The 20107-nt window shown below is 39.4% G+C and overlaps 1 protein-coding gene across 5 annotated transcripts in view; it reads left to right on the top strand.

Moving 5' to 3' along the window:
* The window catches only part of usp34 (ubiquitin specific peptidase 34), a 472579-nt gene that overhangs the window by 77848 nt on the left and 374624 nt on the right, over positions 1 to 20107 (top strand). For all 5 annotated transcript variants that reach the window (XM_060831547.1, XM_060831550.1, XM_060831548.1 and 2 more), the window contains 2 exons: positions 18488 to 18555; positions 18699 to 18891. In XM_060831547.1, the coding sequence (XP_060687530.1) occupies positions 18488 to 18555; positions 18699 to 18891 (261 nt within the window). The remainder of the gene's footprint in view (positions 1 to 18487; positions 18556 to 18698; positions 18892 to 20107) is intronic.

The raw sequence follows: 20107 nt of genomic DNA, 5'->3' as shown, positions 1-20107 counted from the left end.
CCCATCGAGTCTGCTCCATCGTTCAACATCAGCCATATTTTTGATGATCCTCAATGCCAGTTTTTTTTTAAACCTTATCCTCATAACCCTCTTTGATTGAATACCTGTCTATCTTAGCCTTGAATATGCTTAATGACCCAGCCTCAACAGCTCTCAGTAGTACAGAAATCCATGATTCTCTATCTGCTGAGAGAAGAAATTTCTCCTAATCTTTGACTTAAATGGGTGATCTCTTAGTATGACATTTATTCCCTCTTGTTATAGTAACTCTTCTAAGGTAAAACAACTTCTCTGCCTCTACCCTGTTAAGTGCTCAAAGAATCCTTTTTTTTCAATGAGGTTGCCTCTCATTCTTCTAAACTACAATGAGTACAAGCCTAACCTACTTAATCTCTCAAAATAAGAACATCCCTCCTTACTCAGAAACAATCTAGTGACCCTTCTCTGGACTACCTCCAGTTCTAGTGTATCTTCCCTTAGATAAGGAGCCCAAAACTGACTCTATTTTGGCTAATGCCTCTAGTTTTAGCAATACTTACCTATCTTTTATACTCTGTTTGGCTTACCACTAACCTTTGTCACTTCGTATCAAATTGAAAGAAAACAATTTTTAAAAAAAGTCCATAATTTCCTTGGTTAACATATTTGGTTTAACTGCTTCTTAGAATTATTTTCCCATACTGGTATGTATCTTTGCTGTGTGTCATAATCTGTTTTCTTATGCCACTGTTCCTCCACTGTCTTTTCTGCTAAACTCGTTTTCCCAGTCCACTCCAGCCAACTTTGCCTTTATTTAAGTTAAACATACTTGTTTCTGATCCGAGTTTATCGCTCTCGAATTGAATGCTAAATTCTATCATAGAATAGAAACTGATCTGAGTGATCTTCTGAGATCATTTATTAAACCAGACTCATTACATATTAGTAGATACAAAATTGCCTGATCATTGCTTATATCTACAATATATATTTTAGAAAACTGTCCCACTTGTACTCTTTGAATTCTTCCTTGTGGCTGCCTGTGCCAATTTGATTTTCCCAATCTACATGAAGATTAAAGTCACCCATGATTAATGGGCTTTTTTTAATATGCCCTCACTATCTCCGGGTGTATTGTGTCCTGACTTCACTGGAGATATCCTTTACTTAATGTCAAAGTGAAATTGCTGCTGTGAAAGGGGAATTCTGCATCATGAGATTTGTTTGTGCTAATTTCTTCGAGATCAGCAAATGCAGTCACCCCAGCCCCCCACTCCTAATCACAAAACCCAACCCTTTCTTCATTCTAGCATTTGGTGGTAAGATAATTTTAATTTTTTTTTGTAAAGTGTAATTTTGTTTGAGTTAGTGTTAATTAGCATTTAATTGAAACCTGCAGTTTAAATTTGTAAAGTTCTCAGTCTTAATCCAGGTCTTAACAAGGTTTCCACTGGTGGAGCAGTTGGGCTTACTTAGCTGCAAAAGCAGTTTGAAAATGGTTCCTCAATAACTGGATCTGATAAGCTTTATGTTGGAACTTATAGAGCTACCTAATTTAGCAGAACAGAGGAGAAGGGGAAAGTATCACAGTTGCAACATGTTTGATTGAGGATAAACACACCTGGACTACAAGTTTGATGAGGAGCTTTGATTCAGTTTGAACAGGAGTCTCAACTACAGATACCATGACGGGGGTGGGGGGTTACTGGATTCTTTCTTTCATGAAGCCTTCATACAACTTCATTGGCATCTTCTGATTTAAGTCGGTGTTCAAGGCAGAGAGTATGACAGCAAGTGAGACTGGTAAAGAGAGCCAGAAAGCGGGAGCCATGGCCTTGCAATTGTCCAATGGGTTTGAGGTTTTCTCAGTTTGTTTGGAAGAGAGTGAAGGTTGCATGTTGGAAGAGCTATAGGATCGTAGCACTGGAAGCCATTCAAATTCGGAGAATAAATAGAAGTGCTGTGGTAACCAGAGGAATTCATACTATTCTGTACAACAAAGAGCACGAGTCTAGACTGCTGTGTTGCTTGCCCTGTATCTGGGTTCAGTATATCTGCTCAGGACTGGAGACAATTCTGTGAGAAGATAATCCAATTATCGTGCTATGTGCAAGTAGGAATGAAACAGCCAAGGCGAGGAAGGAAGTTCTGGCTTGTCAGTAAAATTATCTCAATACCAAATTAAGCAGAATCTTAAAGCTTGTAATATTTGAGTTATTGTGTTAGCAATGTGCAGATTGGCATATGGTAAATCAAATTCGCCAGATTAATGGTGTGGAAGAAGGGGGTTCTGGTTTGTGAGGGAATCTCCCTAATACTCGCGAAACTCCGATTTGTACTGTTCAAACTGTCAAAGTAAATTGATCAATTAAGGTTAGAAGTTACAAAAACAATATAACCAAAGATTATCTGCATGCACATAGTATTCAAAATAAAACAGGAAGAGTAACAGTTCAAATAGGTATGAACTGGTAGTTCTACAGATATGGCTGAAGGATGACATAGACTGGTACTGAATATTGAACGGAATAAGGCATTTAGGAAGGATAGGAAGCTAGGAAAAGGTGGGAAGATGGCTATGTTAGTTAATGATGGTATTAGTGCAATTGAAAAGGCTGACCTAAATTTAGGAAACCAGAATGTGGAAATAGTTTAAGTAGAGATGAGACATTGCTTGTGGGAGTGGTACACAGGCCCTGTAAGAGTAACTCTCTATTGTAGGTTGGAACATAAAGGAAGAAATACTGTGAACTTGTCAGAAAGACAAAGTGATGATCATGGTTGGTGGGGTGCTGGATTTTAAAGAATATGTGGATTGGAAAAGTCAGAAAGGCAAGGGTAGGCAAGGTGAGGAGCTAAAGAATGGTTTTGGAATTATTTCTCAGAAAGAAAGGTGACCTAGAGCCAGCCAGAGAAAGATGTTATACTAATCAGATATTATATAAAGAAATAGGGTTAATTATTGATCTCTGTGAAGGCACCCCAAGACAGCAGCAACTATATCATTTCATTTTATATTCCGTTTGAGAGAGAGAGTGTACTACTTCCTTTAATTTAACTAAGAATAATAATGACTGCTTGGAAGCAGTGCTAGCGAAAGCTAAGTTGGTTAATAAGGCTAAAGGCTGCATCAACAGAGATGCAGTGGTAGGCATAGAATCATAGATGTCCAGCACAAAAACAGACCCTTCACTCCAACTCATTCATGCTGACCAGATATCCTAAATTAATCTAGTCCCATTTGCCAGTACTTGGCCCATATACCTCTAAACGCTCCCTGTTCATATACTCATCCAGATGCCTTTTAAATGCTGTCATTGTACCAGCCTCACCACTTCCTCTGGTAGCTCATTCCATACACACACCATCCTCTGTGTGAAATTGTTGCCCCTTAGGTCCCTTTTATATCTTGCCCCTCTCAGCCTAAGCCTATGCCCTCTAGTTCTGGACTTTCCCACTCCAGGGAAAAAACCTTGACTATTAATCCTATCCATGCCCCTCATGATTTTATAAATCTCTAAAAGGTCGCCCCTCCGCCTTCGATGTCCCAGGGAAAACAGCCCCAGCCTATTCAGCCTCTCCTTATAGCTCAAATTCTCCAACCCTGGCAACATCCTTGTAAATCTTTTCTGAACCCTTTCAAGTTTCACAATATCCTTCTGATAGAAAGGAGACCAGAATTGCACACAATATTCCAAAAGTATCCGAACCAATGTCCTGTACAGCTGCAACATGACCTCCCAACTCCTGTACTGAATGCTCTTCACTATCCTATCTACTTGTGACTCTACTTTCAAGGAACTATAAACCTGCACTCCAAGGTCTCTTTGTTCAGCAGCATTCCCCAGGACCTTACCATAAAGTGTATAAGTCTTGCCCTGATTTGCTTTCCCAAAATGCAGCACCTCACATTTTATCTAAATTAAACTCCATTTGCCACTTCTCATCCCATTGGCCCATCTGATCAAGATCACAATTCAGTCTGAGGTAGCCTTCTTTGCTGCCCACTACACTTCCTTTTGGTGTCACCTGCAAACTTACTAACTATACCCCCTATGCTTACATCGAATGTGAGGGGATAATTTGGAATAAACAGATTATCTAATCCTCCTTACCTATGAGGGATATGGACATGGATGTCCCATGGATAACAGAAAATGCAGATACTGCTGCAATGTAACTTTTCTATGTACCTCAAAAGACCATATGATCAGCTGGATGAGGCAGAAAAGAAAATGGGCGTGGGGCTATCCTTGTGAGCACACAGATCCATGGTAGCGAATCACTGGGTAATAAGGATAGAGTGTATAACAAATAAGAAATAAGGGACAGATCCAACATTCATGGTTAACTTGAAAGGTTAAAAATATTATCCAAACAAAGTATATTATTATGCACAGATCAGTGGTGTGTCAGAAGATTGGACAGAATATAAAACAAACAGAAAATGACTGATTAATGACTCTTAGAAAATAATTATTAATGAGGAAAGTGGGCATGAAGTTACAAAGGATAGATAAGTTAAGCGAGTAGGCAAAGATCTGGCAAATGTGATATAAAGTGGGAAAATGTGAAATTGTCATTTTGGTAGGAAGAACTAAACAAAGAATATTATCTGAACGATGAGAAATTACAGAGAGATGCAGAGGGATCTGGGTCACTGAGTAATGAGTGGCTAGACAAGCTAGGTTGCTATCTACTAGAATTTTTAAAAGAATATTTAGAAGAGGTGATTTGATAGAAACACGCAAGATCTTGAGATGCCTTGACAGAGTAAATGTGGAGTAGATGCTTCATTTGTCAGGTAATTAGAATTAGGGCTCACAACTTTTTAAAAAATAAGGTGTTGACCTTCATGGGCCGAAGGGCCCATTCCTGTGCTGTACAGTTCTAAAAGATAAATGAGGCAAATGTTTTGCTCTATTGTGAGAGTTTGGAGCTCTTCCTTTCTGAAAAAGTGGTGGAAGTGGATTCCTTAAATATTTTAAGATAAAGGAAGATTCTTGTTTGGAATTGGGGTGGGGGGGGGGGTAGGTGGGAGTTTGAGGTAGACAGAAATTTGGATTTCTGATTAAAATTCAGAAAAGTTTATTAAACAGTGGAACAGGCTTGGGGTCAGAATAGCCAACCATTCTGTCTTGTTCATGAGATCATTTTGTTAGATTTCTTTGCTCTCTATCTTGATGAAGTTGTGTCTGTGAGCAAGAGATAGTAAGGATTTTAAGTGCTGTAAGTCAAAATGTGGAGCTGGAAGAGCACAGCAAGTCAGACAGTATCAGAGCAGCAAGAAAGTCGATGTTTTGGGTCAAGACTGTTTGAACTGATCGAGTTTTACCCACACCTTCCACCCCTACCTCAAATTCACCTGGACTATCTCTGACACCTCCCTCCCTTACTGGAACACTTAGTCTACATCTCTGGTAACCGACTTAGCACCGACCTCTATTTCAAATCCACCGATTTCAATAGCTACCTTCGCTATACTTCCTCTCACCACCCTCCTGCAAAAATACAATCCCATACTCCCTATTCCTCTGCCTCCGCTACATCTGCTCCCAGGATGAGGGATTTCACCCCAGGACTTCCCAGATGTCTTCCTATTTCAAGGACCATAATTTCCCCTTGCCCGTGATTTAATAATGCCCTCAACTGCATCTCCTCCATTTTCCACACTTCAGTCCTCACATACCCTCCTCCAACCACAATAAGGATAGAGTTCCCCTATCCTCACGTACCACCCATCCATCTTGAAATCCAACATATTATCCTCTGCCACTCTTGCCAACTGCAGTCTGGCCCCACCACCAAAAAGATATATCCTTCCACCCCATCTGCTTTCCGTAGAGATCAATTACTCCATGACTCCCTCATCAGTTCTGTACTCTCCACCAACCTCTCCTCCGCACCTGGCATCTTTCCCTGCAACCTGCCCCTACTACACCTCTCTCACATTCATCCAAGGCCCCAAACAATCATTCTAAATCTGGCAGCGATACTTCGAACCTGGTCTAGTACATCCATTGCTCCTGATGTAGTCTCATCTACATTGGAGAGACCAAGCGCAGAATTGGGGATTAGTTCACAGAGAATCTGCAGTCTGTACGCTCCAATAAACTCCACCTTCAAGTTGCCAGCCATTTCAATTTCCCCCTCCCATTCCCTTTGTGACATGTCCATCCTGGGCCTCCTCCAGTGTCAAAATTAGGCCTCATGCAAACTGGAGGAACAACCCCTTATATTTCACCTTGGTAGCTTTGAACCCAATGGCTTCAACTAGAGTTGAAAATCTCCCCACACCTAACCTTAACCCATGTCCAGCCCTCCCTCTCCTCCCTGCCTCCTTAACTGACCTGACCTGTCCATCTTCCTTCTCACCTATCCACTGCACCCTTCCCACTGACTAATTATAATAAATCACTACCTGCATCTACTATCACTAGCTCCACCCTTCCATTTATTTCTGAGCTCTTTTACCCCTCCCCAGTGTCTGATGAAAACATCAACTTGCCTGCTCTTCCAGCAGCTCTTTTTTTTGTCTCACCTGCTGTGCTCTTCCACCTTCACATTTTAATGACTTGTGTCTGTCAGCCTGTCATGTTGATGTTTTGTGTTATGAACTCCTGTGCCTGAAATTTGACATTGCCTGTGTAGATTTGTCTTGGTGTACATTGCACCTGCTCTTCCTCTTCACATTTCATAACCATCAGTGGTAGCAGGGTGTAATTATAATAAGTTTGCAGTTTCTGCCATAAAGGTGTATAAAATAATTTACGCCTGTTTGATGGACACATTTTGCCAAAGCTTATTATCTTGCACTCATCAGGACATTTTGCAAGAATCAGTTCAAAGGGAAAATCTACAGTTATACTAAATGAGAGGGGACTATTGAAAGTTTGTCAAGTTGACACTAATTATTAGAGGTGTTACCATAAGAATGCACCAATTAGCGCTCACTGATAGCTGCAATGCTTGCTCTGTTTAAGATTTAAACATTTATCCTAACCATTCAGAGTCAACCTCTCTCACTTAAATTTAAACAAAATCTGGCTATTAACTGAGAAGGTGATGGCCAGTTGCCATCTTGAGCTCTTCTAGGGCCTGTGGTGAAGGTACCTCTACAGTGAAGATGGATAGGGAGTTTCTAGATTTTGATCAAGTGACGATGAAGGAACAGCGATGCACTTATAAAATATTAATTTTAATTCTTCAGCCCCTTGCTTTAGTTTTCCACCCATTGCGAAGACAAAATCGGAAGTGATATTGTTAAAATTGATTAGTCCTTTTGTTGGTAGCTATTATAATTTAATACTTTAATACCAAAATTATATAGAGACAGACAGAAGTTCTTTTTATTTAATACAGGTACCCATTATAGACTTTAGTCACTGGCTTACGATGCAAATCGTATTCAACTTAAAACGTAGCTGCGTCCAAATCCGAGACAAACCACTGAGAACTACATTGCTTTTCTTCCTGGAGTTCTGTAAATATAAAATTGAAAAAAGCAGAAATAATTAAAGGCAGCAAGTACTTCCTCTGTTAATCCTGATGCTCAGCATCAACTAAGTTTTGAATACTCTCAACACCTTACAATCATTGGAGTATTGGGAAAATGTCTTGGGAGGATGCAAATAACCTGAAATGTACGGGTAGTCTTGAGGCAGTTGTACACAATTATATCAGTGCACAAACTATTTCATTCGCTTTAAAGGAGTTTGCTATCAATTACTATCTACCCTATAACCACCTTATCATCCAATAAACATCTGTATTTTATGGCAGAGTTTGCTGTTGCAAAAGCACCTCAGCAGTTTAAAAAAAAATTTAACTTTTAGAAAGAAATGTCCTGTGTATCTGGAATTTTGCATTGCAAACGATCTAATTGTTAGGAAACCCTTGATCTGTTTTGATGTTTGTAGCATAGTGCTTTTGATTAAAAGGCTTGTTATTTGCAGAATCTTATGAACAGAGTCTGTCAGCTAAGAGCTATCAAAAATTGGGCGAATTAGAGTGATTTCTTGGCAGTTAGCCAAATTGTCACATAGCAGAGCCCAGTTTTACAGAATAGTTAATTACAATCATTGTTGTATAATCCCCTTATTAATGCACAGTGTAATTCTGGTATTTGGCATCAGCACAGAATTTACAGACTTGACCGTCGCTGCCATTGGGACCTCAAAATTTAGGCCATTATGTCTCAATATTGGATTTTCCCATGCTTTGGCACCACATGCACTGTAGTAGTTAGAAGATAAACCAACACCACCTTTTGAGAATGCCTAGTGATTGGCATTAATTAACATAATTACCAGTGATGTTCAAATCTAGAGAATAAACAAATAACAATAAACTTTGTCACTGGAAATTTGGGAATACTTTAATTGATCTGAGTTTTGTGGTGAAATGGGATCTCTTGAAATAAATGCAGATTAAGCTATGCTCTTTTTTTAAAAAAAAAAGCCAAGTCTCTGTATTTGAAAGTGAACACTGAATTTGTTTTGAGAAAAATGCCACAGATTGAATTACATTAATTGCACTATGGTTATGATATTGTCTGCAAAGGTACCATGACGGTCTGCTGAAAGACTGATTGCGAGACTTAGACTTAAATATGAGATCTGGTAGCCATAGATTTGTGTGTGGGGGGGGAAAATTATAATAAAGTTCACCTGACTAGTAGTTTGCAATGAAGGCAAAGTCTTTGCTTTAAGTCCATTTAAAGGTTCCTAGGGCTTTGCAGATGGATGATTTATTATATTTTGCATTCTTCTTTGTGAAAAGTATCTTTGGAGAAAAGTCAACAAATTGTACTAATACACATAGTTGATGGCAAAATTAGAGATTGAAGGTCAAGCGTTGTGCAACTAAATATATAAGTTTGTATAAGCAGGAGTATTGCCGTCATCTGTGTTGTGGAAAGAGCAGGAACGAACTGTGAAACCCTGCACCTTTTTCTCTTACTTTCTTCAATCGTTGTGGATTTTAGCATAGAGGATACATGTATTTCCTAGGTCTTGGAGTCTAGGTCAATTTAAACAGCATCGCCATGCTTTTAAGGGTTTGAATAAATAGGATTATTTATTCACACATTCACCCATTCATCCAAAAATATCAATGCTATATTACTTACACAAAAATTTATAGTTGAAGACAGTGGTGTACTTCTACATTTGTTTAACAAAATGTTAGTTATCAGTTCATGTCTTTGGCTTGTCTTAGATAGTCACAGTTGCTATGGACCCAGAACAGCAAATTTTTCACTCTTGAAGTGTAGTTTAAGGTAGGTTCAAATCGGTGGAGTCCGATTTCTGGATTCTTGCAGGATTCCTTTGAAGAACTGAATGTTCAATAGGTCTTAAAGTTAGATTTCTTTTATCAGAAGACCAAATTTCATCAGAGGTGGACTTCATTTAGGGATCAAATTGGATGTCTTATTAAGATATTACAGTTTCAATTATAAAAATAAAAATAAAAGCTTAGTGTTACCACTTTGGTCTGTTGGCTGGTATTCTGCAGTGCTATTATTTGCAGACTGTTTCAGTTTCTTGGTTTAATAAAGGATTTTGTTATCAAAAACCAGCTTCAGTCACATCAGCGACTATTGTCCACTCCGAATGGTTTAAAGCGAAAGCCATTCTGCACAATGAAAGTTAGATGATGTCTGCTTCACATCTGTTTGTACTAGCTAGTTTCCTGCAGTTTTTCCTTTGATAGGGTGCAAATTTGAGGACATGAAGTGCAGAAATTCATTTATTCTGAGTTTAGAGTAAATCAATAACAATAAAATATGAAATCAAAAAGCAGAGTGTTTTCTGGATACATTCATTTGAAGGGGGTGACCCCCATCCTGGATGATTTCAGTAATAACTTTCTGCAAGCTTGATGTGGTCTGTGTTGAATTCAAGGGATGTCTGACCCCTAGCAGCCATCTTAGTCACCTGTTGGTATCCATTTGAAAAAAAAGTTCCAGAATGTTACATACAAATATAATTCATGTTTAAAGTGATGATTTGGACATGAATACACTGGGAATAGCATCTTGAACTTTTTTTTGTATGAGATATAATAGAATGTTGCTAATTGATTTTTAGAGAAAAATCCTATTCCTCTCAAGTTCTGATTTTTGAAAATGTAAGAATGAGTTCCACAGATACTGGCAGACCTCTTGTGTTGTATCCATTTCTCATTTCACTAAAAAAAATAGTGATAAATGATTTGCAATGAAGGCCATTGCAGTTCAGATTAATCGTGCACTCACTAATAGTTAATCTGTACTTTACAGTAATAAGCAGGTGGCTATCAAATGCTTTATGTTATTAGACAACTATTCAGAGTTCAAATTTCACTGTAGTATGTTAGGATGAACTTGGGTGAATTGCTAATTTGTATGATAGCACCGGAGAAATTACATTAAATCTTGTATGCTGTAAAAGTGCATCTGGTTTACTTAATGCCTTTGGGGCCGGAATCTAGCTGTCCCTCCACACTATGATAGGTATACGACTACACTTCCATATTATGTAGTTGACTCTTATTGCCCTGAAGTACTTTTTTTATTAATTATTCATTAGTAAAGACTTGATTTGATTTATTGTTGTCACATGTACTGAGATACAGTGAAAAATATTGTTTTGTGTACTCTAGAGGCAGATCATAACATACAAAGTGCATCAGGTAGCAGAACAGAGTGCAGAATACAATTACAGTTGCAGAGAGAGATCCCATCTGCTCAAAAGTCTGTTAACCTTGGGGATGAAGCTGTTATTGAATCTGTTCATATGTGCACTCAAACTTTTATATGTTGTGCCCAGTGGGTGAGGGTGGAAGAGAGTATAACTAGGGTGGGAGGGTTCTTAGATTATGTTGATTTGCTTCCCTGAGGCAGCAGGAAGTATAGTTGGAGTCAATTGATGGAAAGCTAGATTGTATGATGGACCGGACTGTGTTCGCAACTCTCTGTAGTTTCTTGCAGTCTTGGGAAGAGCAGTTGGCATACTATGCTGTGATGCATCTGGATAGGGTGCTTTCTATGGTGCATCTATAAAAATTTGTAAGGGATTTTGTGGGCATGTCCACAATTTCCTTAGCCTCCCGAGGAAGTAGAGGCATTATTGTGCTTTCTTGTTTGTTATGTCAAGATAGATGGACCAGGATAGATTATTAGTGACCATCCCTCCCAGATATTTGATGCTGTTGACCATCTCCACCGTAGCACCATTGGGTTGCCCTCCATCCCACTTCCTGAAGTCGATGTGAGAGATTGTTGACTTGCCACTTAGCATTCATTTTCTTCCCTATATTCTCTTTCATTGTTTGAGAGATGGCCTACAACGGTGGCAGAGTCCTAGAATCCCTACAGTGTGGAAGCATGCTAGTTGGCCCACAGAAGGTCATATCTTGATTTTCTGTATAGGTCAGGATCATCTAACTTGAACATCTCAAACCTGGACTTCATTAGAGAGTGGTTCTCCGTTTCGGTTGAGGAATTTTGGATTAATTCCTTCGGCATACAGTGTTCTACATGCATACTTATGAAGTCTGTAACGGTAGTAGCATATTCGTTTAGGTTGGCCAGTAAATTCTTGAATATGAACCAGTCCACCAACTCTAAGCAGTCCTGTAGAAGCCCTTCCGTTTCCTCAGTCCTCGCACTTCAATTTCTGCTTGCTGTGCTCCTCCTCCTGGCAAACATTATGGTCTCATTTTCCAAAACGCGGATGGGGGCTGGAGCAGTAGGCATCTTTGGCTGTATAACAGTGGTCAAGGATGTTTAGATCTCTGGTTGCACAGGAGATGTGTTGAAGGTATTTTCGTTGCACTTTCTTGAGGTTGGCCTGGTTGAAGTCTTGAATCATGATGAATAAGGAGAAAGTGAGGTCTGCAGATGCTGGAGATCAGAGCTGAAAATGTGTTGCTGGAAAAGCGCAGCAGGTCAGGCAGCATCCAAGGAACAGGAGATTCGACGTTTTGGGCATATTGCCCGAAACGTCGAATCTCCTGGATTCCTGAAGAAGGGCTTATGCCCGAAACGTCAAATCTCCTGTACCTTGGATGCTGCCGGACCTGCTGCGCTTTTCCAGCAACACATTTTCAGCTCATGATGAACAAGGCCTTGAGGTATTCTGTCTCAAGGTTTTTGTGTGTGTGTGTGTGTGTGTGTGTGTGTCTGTGTCTGGTCTGTGTGTTGCAGAGCCCCCATGGTGTAGGGCACAGCCAGGTATAGCTGGCGTGAGCCCTGTTTCTGCACAACATAGCATACGGTGGTTCCTTAATTGTCTTTGGAAGTTGTGAGGTTACCCATCTTGTGTTCAGTGGCTTGGACGTTTGCCAGGTGTATGCTGGGCAGGGACGTAAAACCCCAAAGTTTCCGTCTCACCATAAGTCCATTGCATCTCCCTCATTTCCTGGATACATGGCTGCTCCGAGTTGATCCCGGGCGTCAACGAGGGCAATCCACTCCTCTGGAAGGTCAGTGCATCAGGGTCCTGGGCACCATTTGCAACTTTGAGCATTTTGAGGTGTCTTGCAGTTGGTCTTAATGTCTGGTCACCTCCGATATGAGTTTCCACAAGGTTAGGGAGGTCGGGCCTGCAAGGGAATGGAAGTCCTCTGATCCCTCTGGACTTGCAGTTCCAGTAACGGCAAGAAATGTGAGTACATCTGCTGGGTTCCTGGGCGCTAGTCGTATCCATCTGTGCTCTGGGGGTGTCTTCCAGTTGGTCTGGTTGGGACTCCTAGATGTCTGGTCACTGTGGGGTCTTGTTCAATTGATTGGGCCTTGGTTCCATGTTTCCATGGTGAGGTCAGGCTTGTGAGAAGCCCGTAGGTCTGTGATCCCTCTTGGCCTCCTTCAGTGTCAGTAAGTGGGCCTTGGGGAATCTTCAAGCCTGAGAGTATAGGTAATTCTTCTATAACGCAAGGGTTGCGTTCTTGTACAATCCCGCATTATAGAAAAATTGCGCTTTAGAAACCGTGCTTAACATGTTGGTGATGTAATTATGTTACAACCAACGCATGTTTTAAAAGTTCGCATTTAAGAAACAGTGTCTTCAATTCGTCAATCATATTACAGCGAATTTGCATTGAAAAAACATGTAAAATTATAGCAGAATGACTTGTAGATTTAAAAGAGCATTGTTAGAAATTCTGGTAGATTTAGAATTGAGATTTAGAGCAGAACAATTATAAAATATGTCAGAATAAGATCTGCTGTAGACTGCTTGCAAAGAGGTGCTCTGGTCCCTCTGGAATCTGTGTTAACCCTTAATAGCCTCACCGAACATAGATAAAGAAATCAGTATTTGACACTGACTAAACTTCTGTTGTGTAGAAGGCTATACTCTCTGGACAAAACACAAGGTCAGGTTTTTTTTTGCCTCTTCCTATCTTCTGCACCATATTTTCTACCACTTGGGGACCAGTTACTTTATGTTTTCATCATTCGTGGCATGTTCAGACTCTTGAACTCCAAGCAGGCACTCCAGATCAAGTATGTTTTGAGTTAAGTTATCTGAGTGCTTAAAGAATGTGTGAAACCTAAATGTACTTTTAATAATTAAGAAAATGTTTTAAAAAATGAAGGTCTTATGTTACATATTCTGACTGTTATGATTAGATGGTTCTGTTCGCCGAGCTGGAAGTTTTTGCTGCAAACGTTTCATCCCCTGGCTAGGAGACATCATCAGTGCTCTGGAGCCTCCTGCGAAGCGCTTCTTTGATGTTTCTTCCGGTATTTATAGCGGTCTGTCCTTGCCGCTTCCGGGTGTCAGTTTCAGCTGTCCGCTGTAGTGGTTGGTATATTGGGTCCAGGTCGATGTGTTTGTTGATGGAGTTTGTGGATGAATGCCATGCCTCTGGGAATTCCCTGGCTGTTCTCTGTTCTCCACAGAGAACAGCCAGGGAATTCCCAGAGGCATGGCATTCATCCACAAACTCCATCAACAAACACATCGACCTGGACCCAATATACCAACCACTACAGCGGACAGCTGAAACTGACACCCGGAAGCGGCAAGGACAGACCGCTATAAATACCGGAAGAAACATCAAAGAAGCGCTTCGCAGGAGGCTCCAGAGCACTGATGATGTCGCCTAGCCAGGGGACGAAACGTTTGCAACAAAAACTTCCAGCTCGGCGAACAGAACTACTACAACAAGCACCCGAGCTACAAATCTTCGCACAAACCTTGTTATGATAAGAGCTCATAATCTGCAAGGTTAACCAAGTATCTTGTCAATTGAGTAATTGCAACTTCCCTTGAAATAGCTATGGAGACTGAAGTAACAAAAATATACTTTTAAACCTTCAAAAAAACAGGAATTCTGTTCTGAGGAAAGGTCCGAAATGTTAACTCTGATTTCTTTCCACAGATGCTGCCAGACCTGCTGAGCTATTTCAGCAATTTTTGATTTTGTTTTGGACTTGCAGCATCTGCAGTTCTTTCGGTTTTTATTTTAAAATCTTTTGCTCTTCCTTACTACTTTTCAGTAGTCACTTAGTTATTTTGGCTGTCTCGTTTATTCACAATTGTATTCTGCATACTTGTGCACATGTAGCCGAGAACTATCTAATAATTAATTATAATATTCTTCACATTGATAATGTAGAACTGTTTTAGATTAGATTCCCTACAGTGTAGAAACAGGCTCTTCGGCCCAACCAATCCACACCAACCCTCTGAAGATTAACCCACCCAGACCCATTTCCCTCTGACTAATGCACCTAACACTATGGGCAATTTAGCATGGCCAATTCACCTGACCTGCACATCTTTGGATTGTGGGAGGAAGCCGGAGCATCCAGAGGAAACCCATGCAGACACTGGGAGCATGTGCAAACTCCACACAGACAGTCACCCGAGGCTGGAATCAAACCTGGGACCCTGGTGCTGTGAGCCACCATGCTGCCTTTATTGTTTGGATTGCTGAATAGTTTCAAGTTGTATGAAAAACAGGATGTTTTGATTTAGATTGCCTGTATTTTAGGGCATTATATCCAAACTCTGACCATCTCCAGATTCTTAAGCTGGGGAATCTGGAACTTCAACTCGAAGCAAATAAAATAAATGCTTCTTTTTATTTCTTATACAGTGAGTTGCAGAATTTATTTGAGTTCCTGTAGATTGGAAATGAGTTCCTTTTGAGACTTACGTAGTCTGAGACTTCATGGTATATACCTATGTATCCCTCAAAGATCGAAAAACCTGACACGATTATTTTAGGGAACTTGAAGATTTAATATAAATATGGAGTGGAAAGATATTTATTTTGAGATGTAAATTGGGTTCTGAGAATACATGCTTTGATATAAATTGGGATAAGTTTATTTCCTATAGTTTCTGACACATTGCAATTTGTTTAGAATGGTTCAATTGGATTCATGATGAAGTCAGGATAGGTAGCATCTTATATTAGTTGTCAGTTTCTTTTTGAAATTGCTGCATTTAAGATGGAGTTCCTAATAAAGGCAAAGTACAATATAACGAAAGATGTAAAGAATTACTAACATCTTGCCTGTTTCCAGATCTGTAACTGTCGTGGAAATTAAATCGATTTGACTCCACTATTAGCAAGAGCAAAGAAAGGAGCTTTATTTTTACTTCTGCAGAAGTGACTCCAGTACACAAATGCTAGATGCCTTAATGTAAAGGAGTGCCTTAGCATGGTACAGACTCTTGCTTTATTCTGTTTCTTATCACGCTCTCAAGGGCGAATCCCCTAGTCTTAGACATAACAGTTCTTTAGCTTTCGCTGAGTTTGGCTGTTGCAAGGTCGAGTTGAATGTTTACAGAATTCAAACAGAGATAAGCTGACTACAGGCCTTCATCAAAGTATTGTTTAACTTATACAGCATTAAGTTAAAGAAAAGCATTCTCTTTCAAATTTCACAGTAGATGGATAATTAATTTCACAGTAAATGGATAATTTTCCATTACAGTAACAAAGCCTGCATGTGTTGTCTACCTTTATCCATAATACATCTGATGCTAAAACCCTCATCCATGGCTCTAAACCTGACTGCTCCCTGACCAGCAATTCACTTTGCACTATTTAGAAATTTGGTTCGTTCAAAACCCATCTGTATCCTATCTTTAAACAGAACTTGGTACACTCATTGCCCTTCTGTTTGCTAACTTGTATTGACTGGCAGTCTGACACCATGTTTTTTCTCTTTTGATTCTAAATCCTTCTATCCCTACCCTATACAATAGGATATGGCAGTAGCCTTGGGAGTCATATTGCTGATGAACTGCTGTTACTTAAGCATTGACCATTTAAAAAAATCTTTGCATTGGTTACAGTGTAAAAACATTGGTGGCAGACTATTAATAATTTCTTTTGAAGGGCCTACGTTTAAATTGGTCGTGGAATTAATAAATTAATTGAACATGAAGACGTAGCTTTCGAGCTTTGTCTTGGGTACTTCCTATATCTCAAACAAAGTAAAAGTGGAGGAAGATAGCTCTAGCTTTCATGGGACCTTGTTAATAGACAGTGAAGGCAACTATAGTGCTTTGTTATGCATGTGGTCTTTTCAGTCAAACATTAATGGCATTTGCAACATCACTGTGATGCAATGAAAGTCTGCAGTTGGTCGGTCACATGTCATTTTGCAGATTTTCTCACTTTATTGCTTGTGATATCTCCAGATGGGCAAAAGGACAAATCTTACGCATTCCAGTTGTTTGTTCCATTTCTCAAAGCACAGGGTGCCATCAGTAGAAGACATGTTATTTGAAATCACCTGTCACATACATCTATAGGAAAGAATACCATTTGTTAAGTGAGAATGCCTAAATGGAGCATAAACACCAATGCAGATCATAAGGAAAGAACAGATAATGCCCTCAGTGCTCAAACTTAGCTGATTCCTTCATGAGAGTATGTAAAAAATCTGAATACATCTTGAATGGTGAAGCTTAACCATTGACCGTTCACTGAATGACCAAGTAGAAAGGTTTGACTGCATATATTAAGTAATCGTTAAGTGATGGGGTACATGATAATGCTGAAATCGTCCATCCAGTGCCCTTGCTGATAGTCGGTGGGCTGATACTGATCCAGGAAGGTGGTGGTAGCACATTGCTTGCAGAAAGGACTCAACCATTATATTGCAAAGCTTGTAGAATCTAATTGAATTGAATAGAAATGGCTTATATTGATTTGACTGATTACTCTAAGGAGAAATTGGGAAAAAAAAGTCACTCCCTTGAGACTTAAATACAGATGTTCCGAAGGCTACAGTAGTGTCCACCCTATTGCTACAAAGGTTAGGTTGGCTAAAGAGCTAGTAGTTTTAATTTGTTTGGTAAGCAATTGAAGTGGCAGTGTGAACCTCCTCCCTCCCCTTTCCCTGGAAAACCCTCAAAAAGATGGCTAAAATTGATAAGCAGTGAATGTTTGTTACTGCATTGTGAACAATAGTTGAGCTATTTCCAAAGGACCATAAAAAAATTTGTTCAGTATTTATCCGGTAGAAGAAACTAAATAAAAACTGAGGTAAGTAGGCATTTTCAACTTTGGAAGTGAAGTTGTGATACAGTTATATAGGTCTACAATTTGGAAAAAGGCCCTTTGGTCAGGCAGCATCTGAAGAGTAGGAGAATCGATGTTTCGGGCGTAAGCCTTTCATCAGGAATGTGAATTTCTCATCCCTGATGAAAGGCAATGCCCGAAATGTCGATTCTCCTGCTCCTCGGATGCTGCCTACCCTGCTGTGCTTTTCTAGTACCGGACTCTTGACTCTGATCTCCAACATCTACAGTCCCCACTGTCTCCCAATAGGCCCTTTTGGCCCAATTTGTCCATGCTGCCCAGTTTTCATAAATAATCTAGTCCCGTTTGCTTGTGTTTGGTCCATATTCTCCCACTCCCCAAATACCCATCACAGTCATGTAGCTGTCTAAATGTTTCTCAAATAATGAAATTGTACTCGCTTCCACCACTACCTCTAGGAGAGCCCATTCTAGGCACTCGCCTCCATCTGTATGGAGAAAATTGCCCCTCCCTGGACCCTACTGTATGATTTAAAACTTGAAGTTTTCAAGCTATTCCACATAACCTCTGAACTTACGGGCAGCAGCAGAAACAATATAACAAATACTCAGGAATGATGCACATTAATTACAATAAGTTAATTGAACGAGAAGTTGCATTTTAAAAACTGCTTATGTACTGCTATAATATATTATTATATTTTAATTGCAGTTGAACTAACTTTCTATCATTTAATGCCATTTTGTGACACGTTTTATTTCCCTCTAGGTATCTTTACTCTTGCTATAGCCTATTGGGTCAGTTTTTCTTGAGTCATCTCCTGATGCCCTGAAGAGGCACCATACAGTTTCCGTCTGACTTCCAGAAAGTTGTATTTTGATGCTGAAAGTGATGATTAATATTTTTAGCATGGTAAAATAAATGTGTTTGCTAAATAGTCATAATGTAGCTTTAGCAAAGGAGTTAATTTGTAATTGAACTATAACAGTTTATGTTTTGTTTAATGTTACAGATCAGGATATGGTTACACATCCCTGCTGTTATGCAGCATGTTATCCCCTTTAGAACTTATGTTATAAGGTAAGTGATCAGACTGAATATGCATTTTAACATTCCATCAAAAATACTATGACAAATATTTTGTTTTACATTTGGAAAAATATTAAGGTGCATTTTCAAAAAAATAATCCTATTTTACATTTTTCAAAAATATTCATATCTAGGTATCTATGTAAACTTTCAGACCAGGAATTGCGACAAAGTGCTGCACGCAACATGGCAGATTTGATGTGGAGTACAGTTAAGGAGCCCTTGGATACAGCACTATGTTTTGATAAAGAAAGTTTGGATCTTGCATTCAAGTATTTCATGTCACCAACTCTAACTATGAGGTTGGCTGGACTGAGTCAGATTACAGTGAGTCATAACCTTGTAGATATTGACTAACTAAATGAAGACTGAATGTTTGTGACATACAATTGGTTTTGGTTACTTGTTGCATTATATTATTGTGCCTAAAATTGCTGCTTAAAAAAAAAACTGCTTTCATTTAGAATTGCTTGGAAATGTATGAACAGGACAGATATTTAAAAATACATCAGTGGAATGTTGGTGGTGTGGGCTGGACCAACAGTTATTGTCTATTCCTACTTCCCTTGAGAATGTGTTGATGAACTATCATCTTGGACTTCAGCAGTACATCTGGTATAGGTTGATCCACTATTCTGTTAGGGGGAAAGTTTCATGATTTTGATCCAGCGACACTGAAGAAACTGCAATCTAGTTTCAAGTCAGAATGGTACAGGTCATTCACTTTAACTGATCCATGCAAGTGTTTAAACCCTGTTTAGACGCTCCCCCCCACCCCCCCTCAGTTGCTATCTGCATAACTTTAATTTTTATTCACAGGCGATACATTTTGAGATCATGAGTTCCATATCTTGACCATTCTGTGTCAAGAAGATTTTCCTGAATTTCTTATTGGACTTCTTAGTGTCTAGCTTTTTATATTTTGGTTTCTTGATATACTAGTAGTATTGCTAACTACACTAACTAGCCCTTTCATGAGGTATCTGAAGGGTTGCTCATTAGTCTTTTTGTTTTTCAGTATAAATATTCCTAGATATTCAGCAGTTATTGATTGTATTTCATAAATTCTGGTACCGTCCTTCTGAATCTTCTCTGCAGCGTCACCAGTGTTTCAATATCCTGTTTATAATATGAAGACTGGAACTGTGTACTCTTGGGTGATGTCACTATCAAATTATGTTTGTCCATTTAAGGCAGTGAGTCACCCAGTTCAGATAGATGAGGAATTTCTTTTGATTTTAGTGAATCTATGGAATTCTTTACCACAGGAGACTGAGGCTGGGTATATTCCAAGTTGAGAGACAAGTCTTTAATCATTAAAGGGAATCAAGAGCATGGGCACAATGGAAAGTGGAGTTGAGCAATATTGGATAGATTGTGATCTCATTGAATAGTGGAACAGGCTTTGGATGAAAGATCCATTGTTTCTGTGTGTTTTGTTCTACACACATGCAATGTAATTTCACTGCTTTTTAACTCCTTCCCTCTAGAAATGTACTGTTTTTTTATTTGTTTTATTGCTTTATTGTCTTCTACTGTTACT

The sequence above is a fragment of the Hemiscyllium ocellatum genome, chromosome 10 (assembly GCF_020745735.1).
Source record: "Hemiscyllium ocellatum isolate sHemOce1 chromosome 10, sHemOce1.pat.X.cur, whole genome shotgun sequence".
NCBI classification, from domain to species: domain Eukaryota; kingdom Metazoa; phylum Chordata; class Chondrichthyes; order Orectolobiformes; family Hemiscylliidae; genus Hemiscyllium; species Hemiscyllium ocellatum.
The sequence above is the reverse complement of the archived record's forward strand: the minus strand, read 5'-3'. Positions and strand labels throughout refer to the sequence as shown.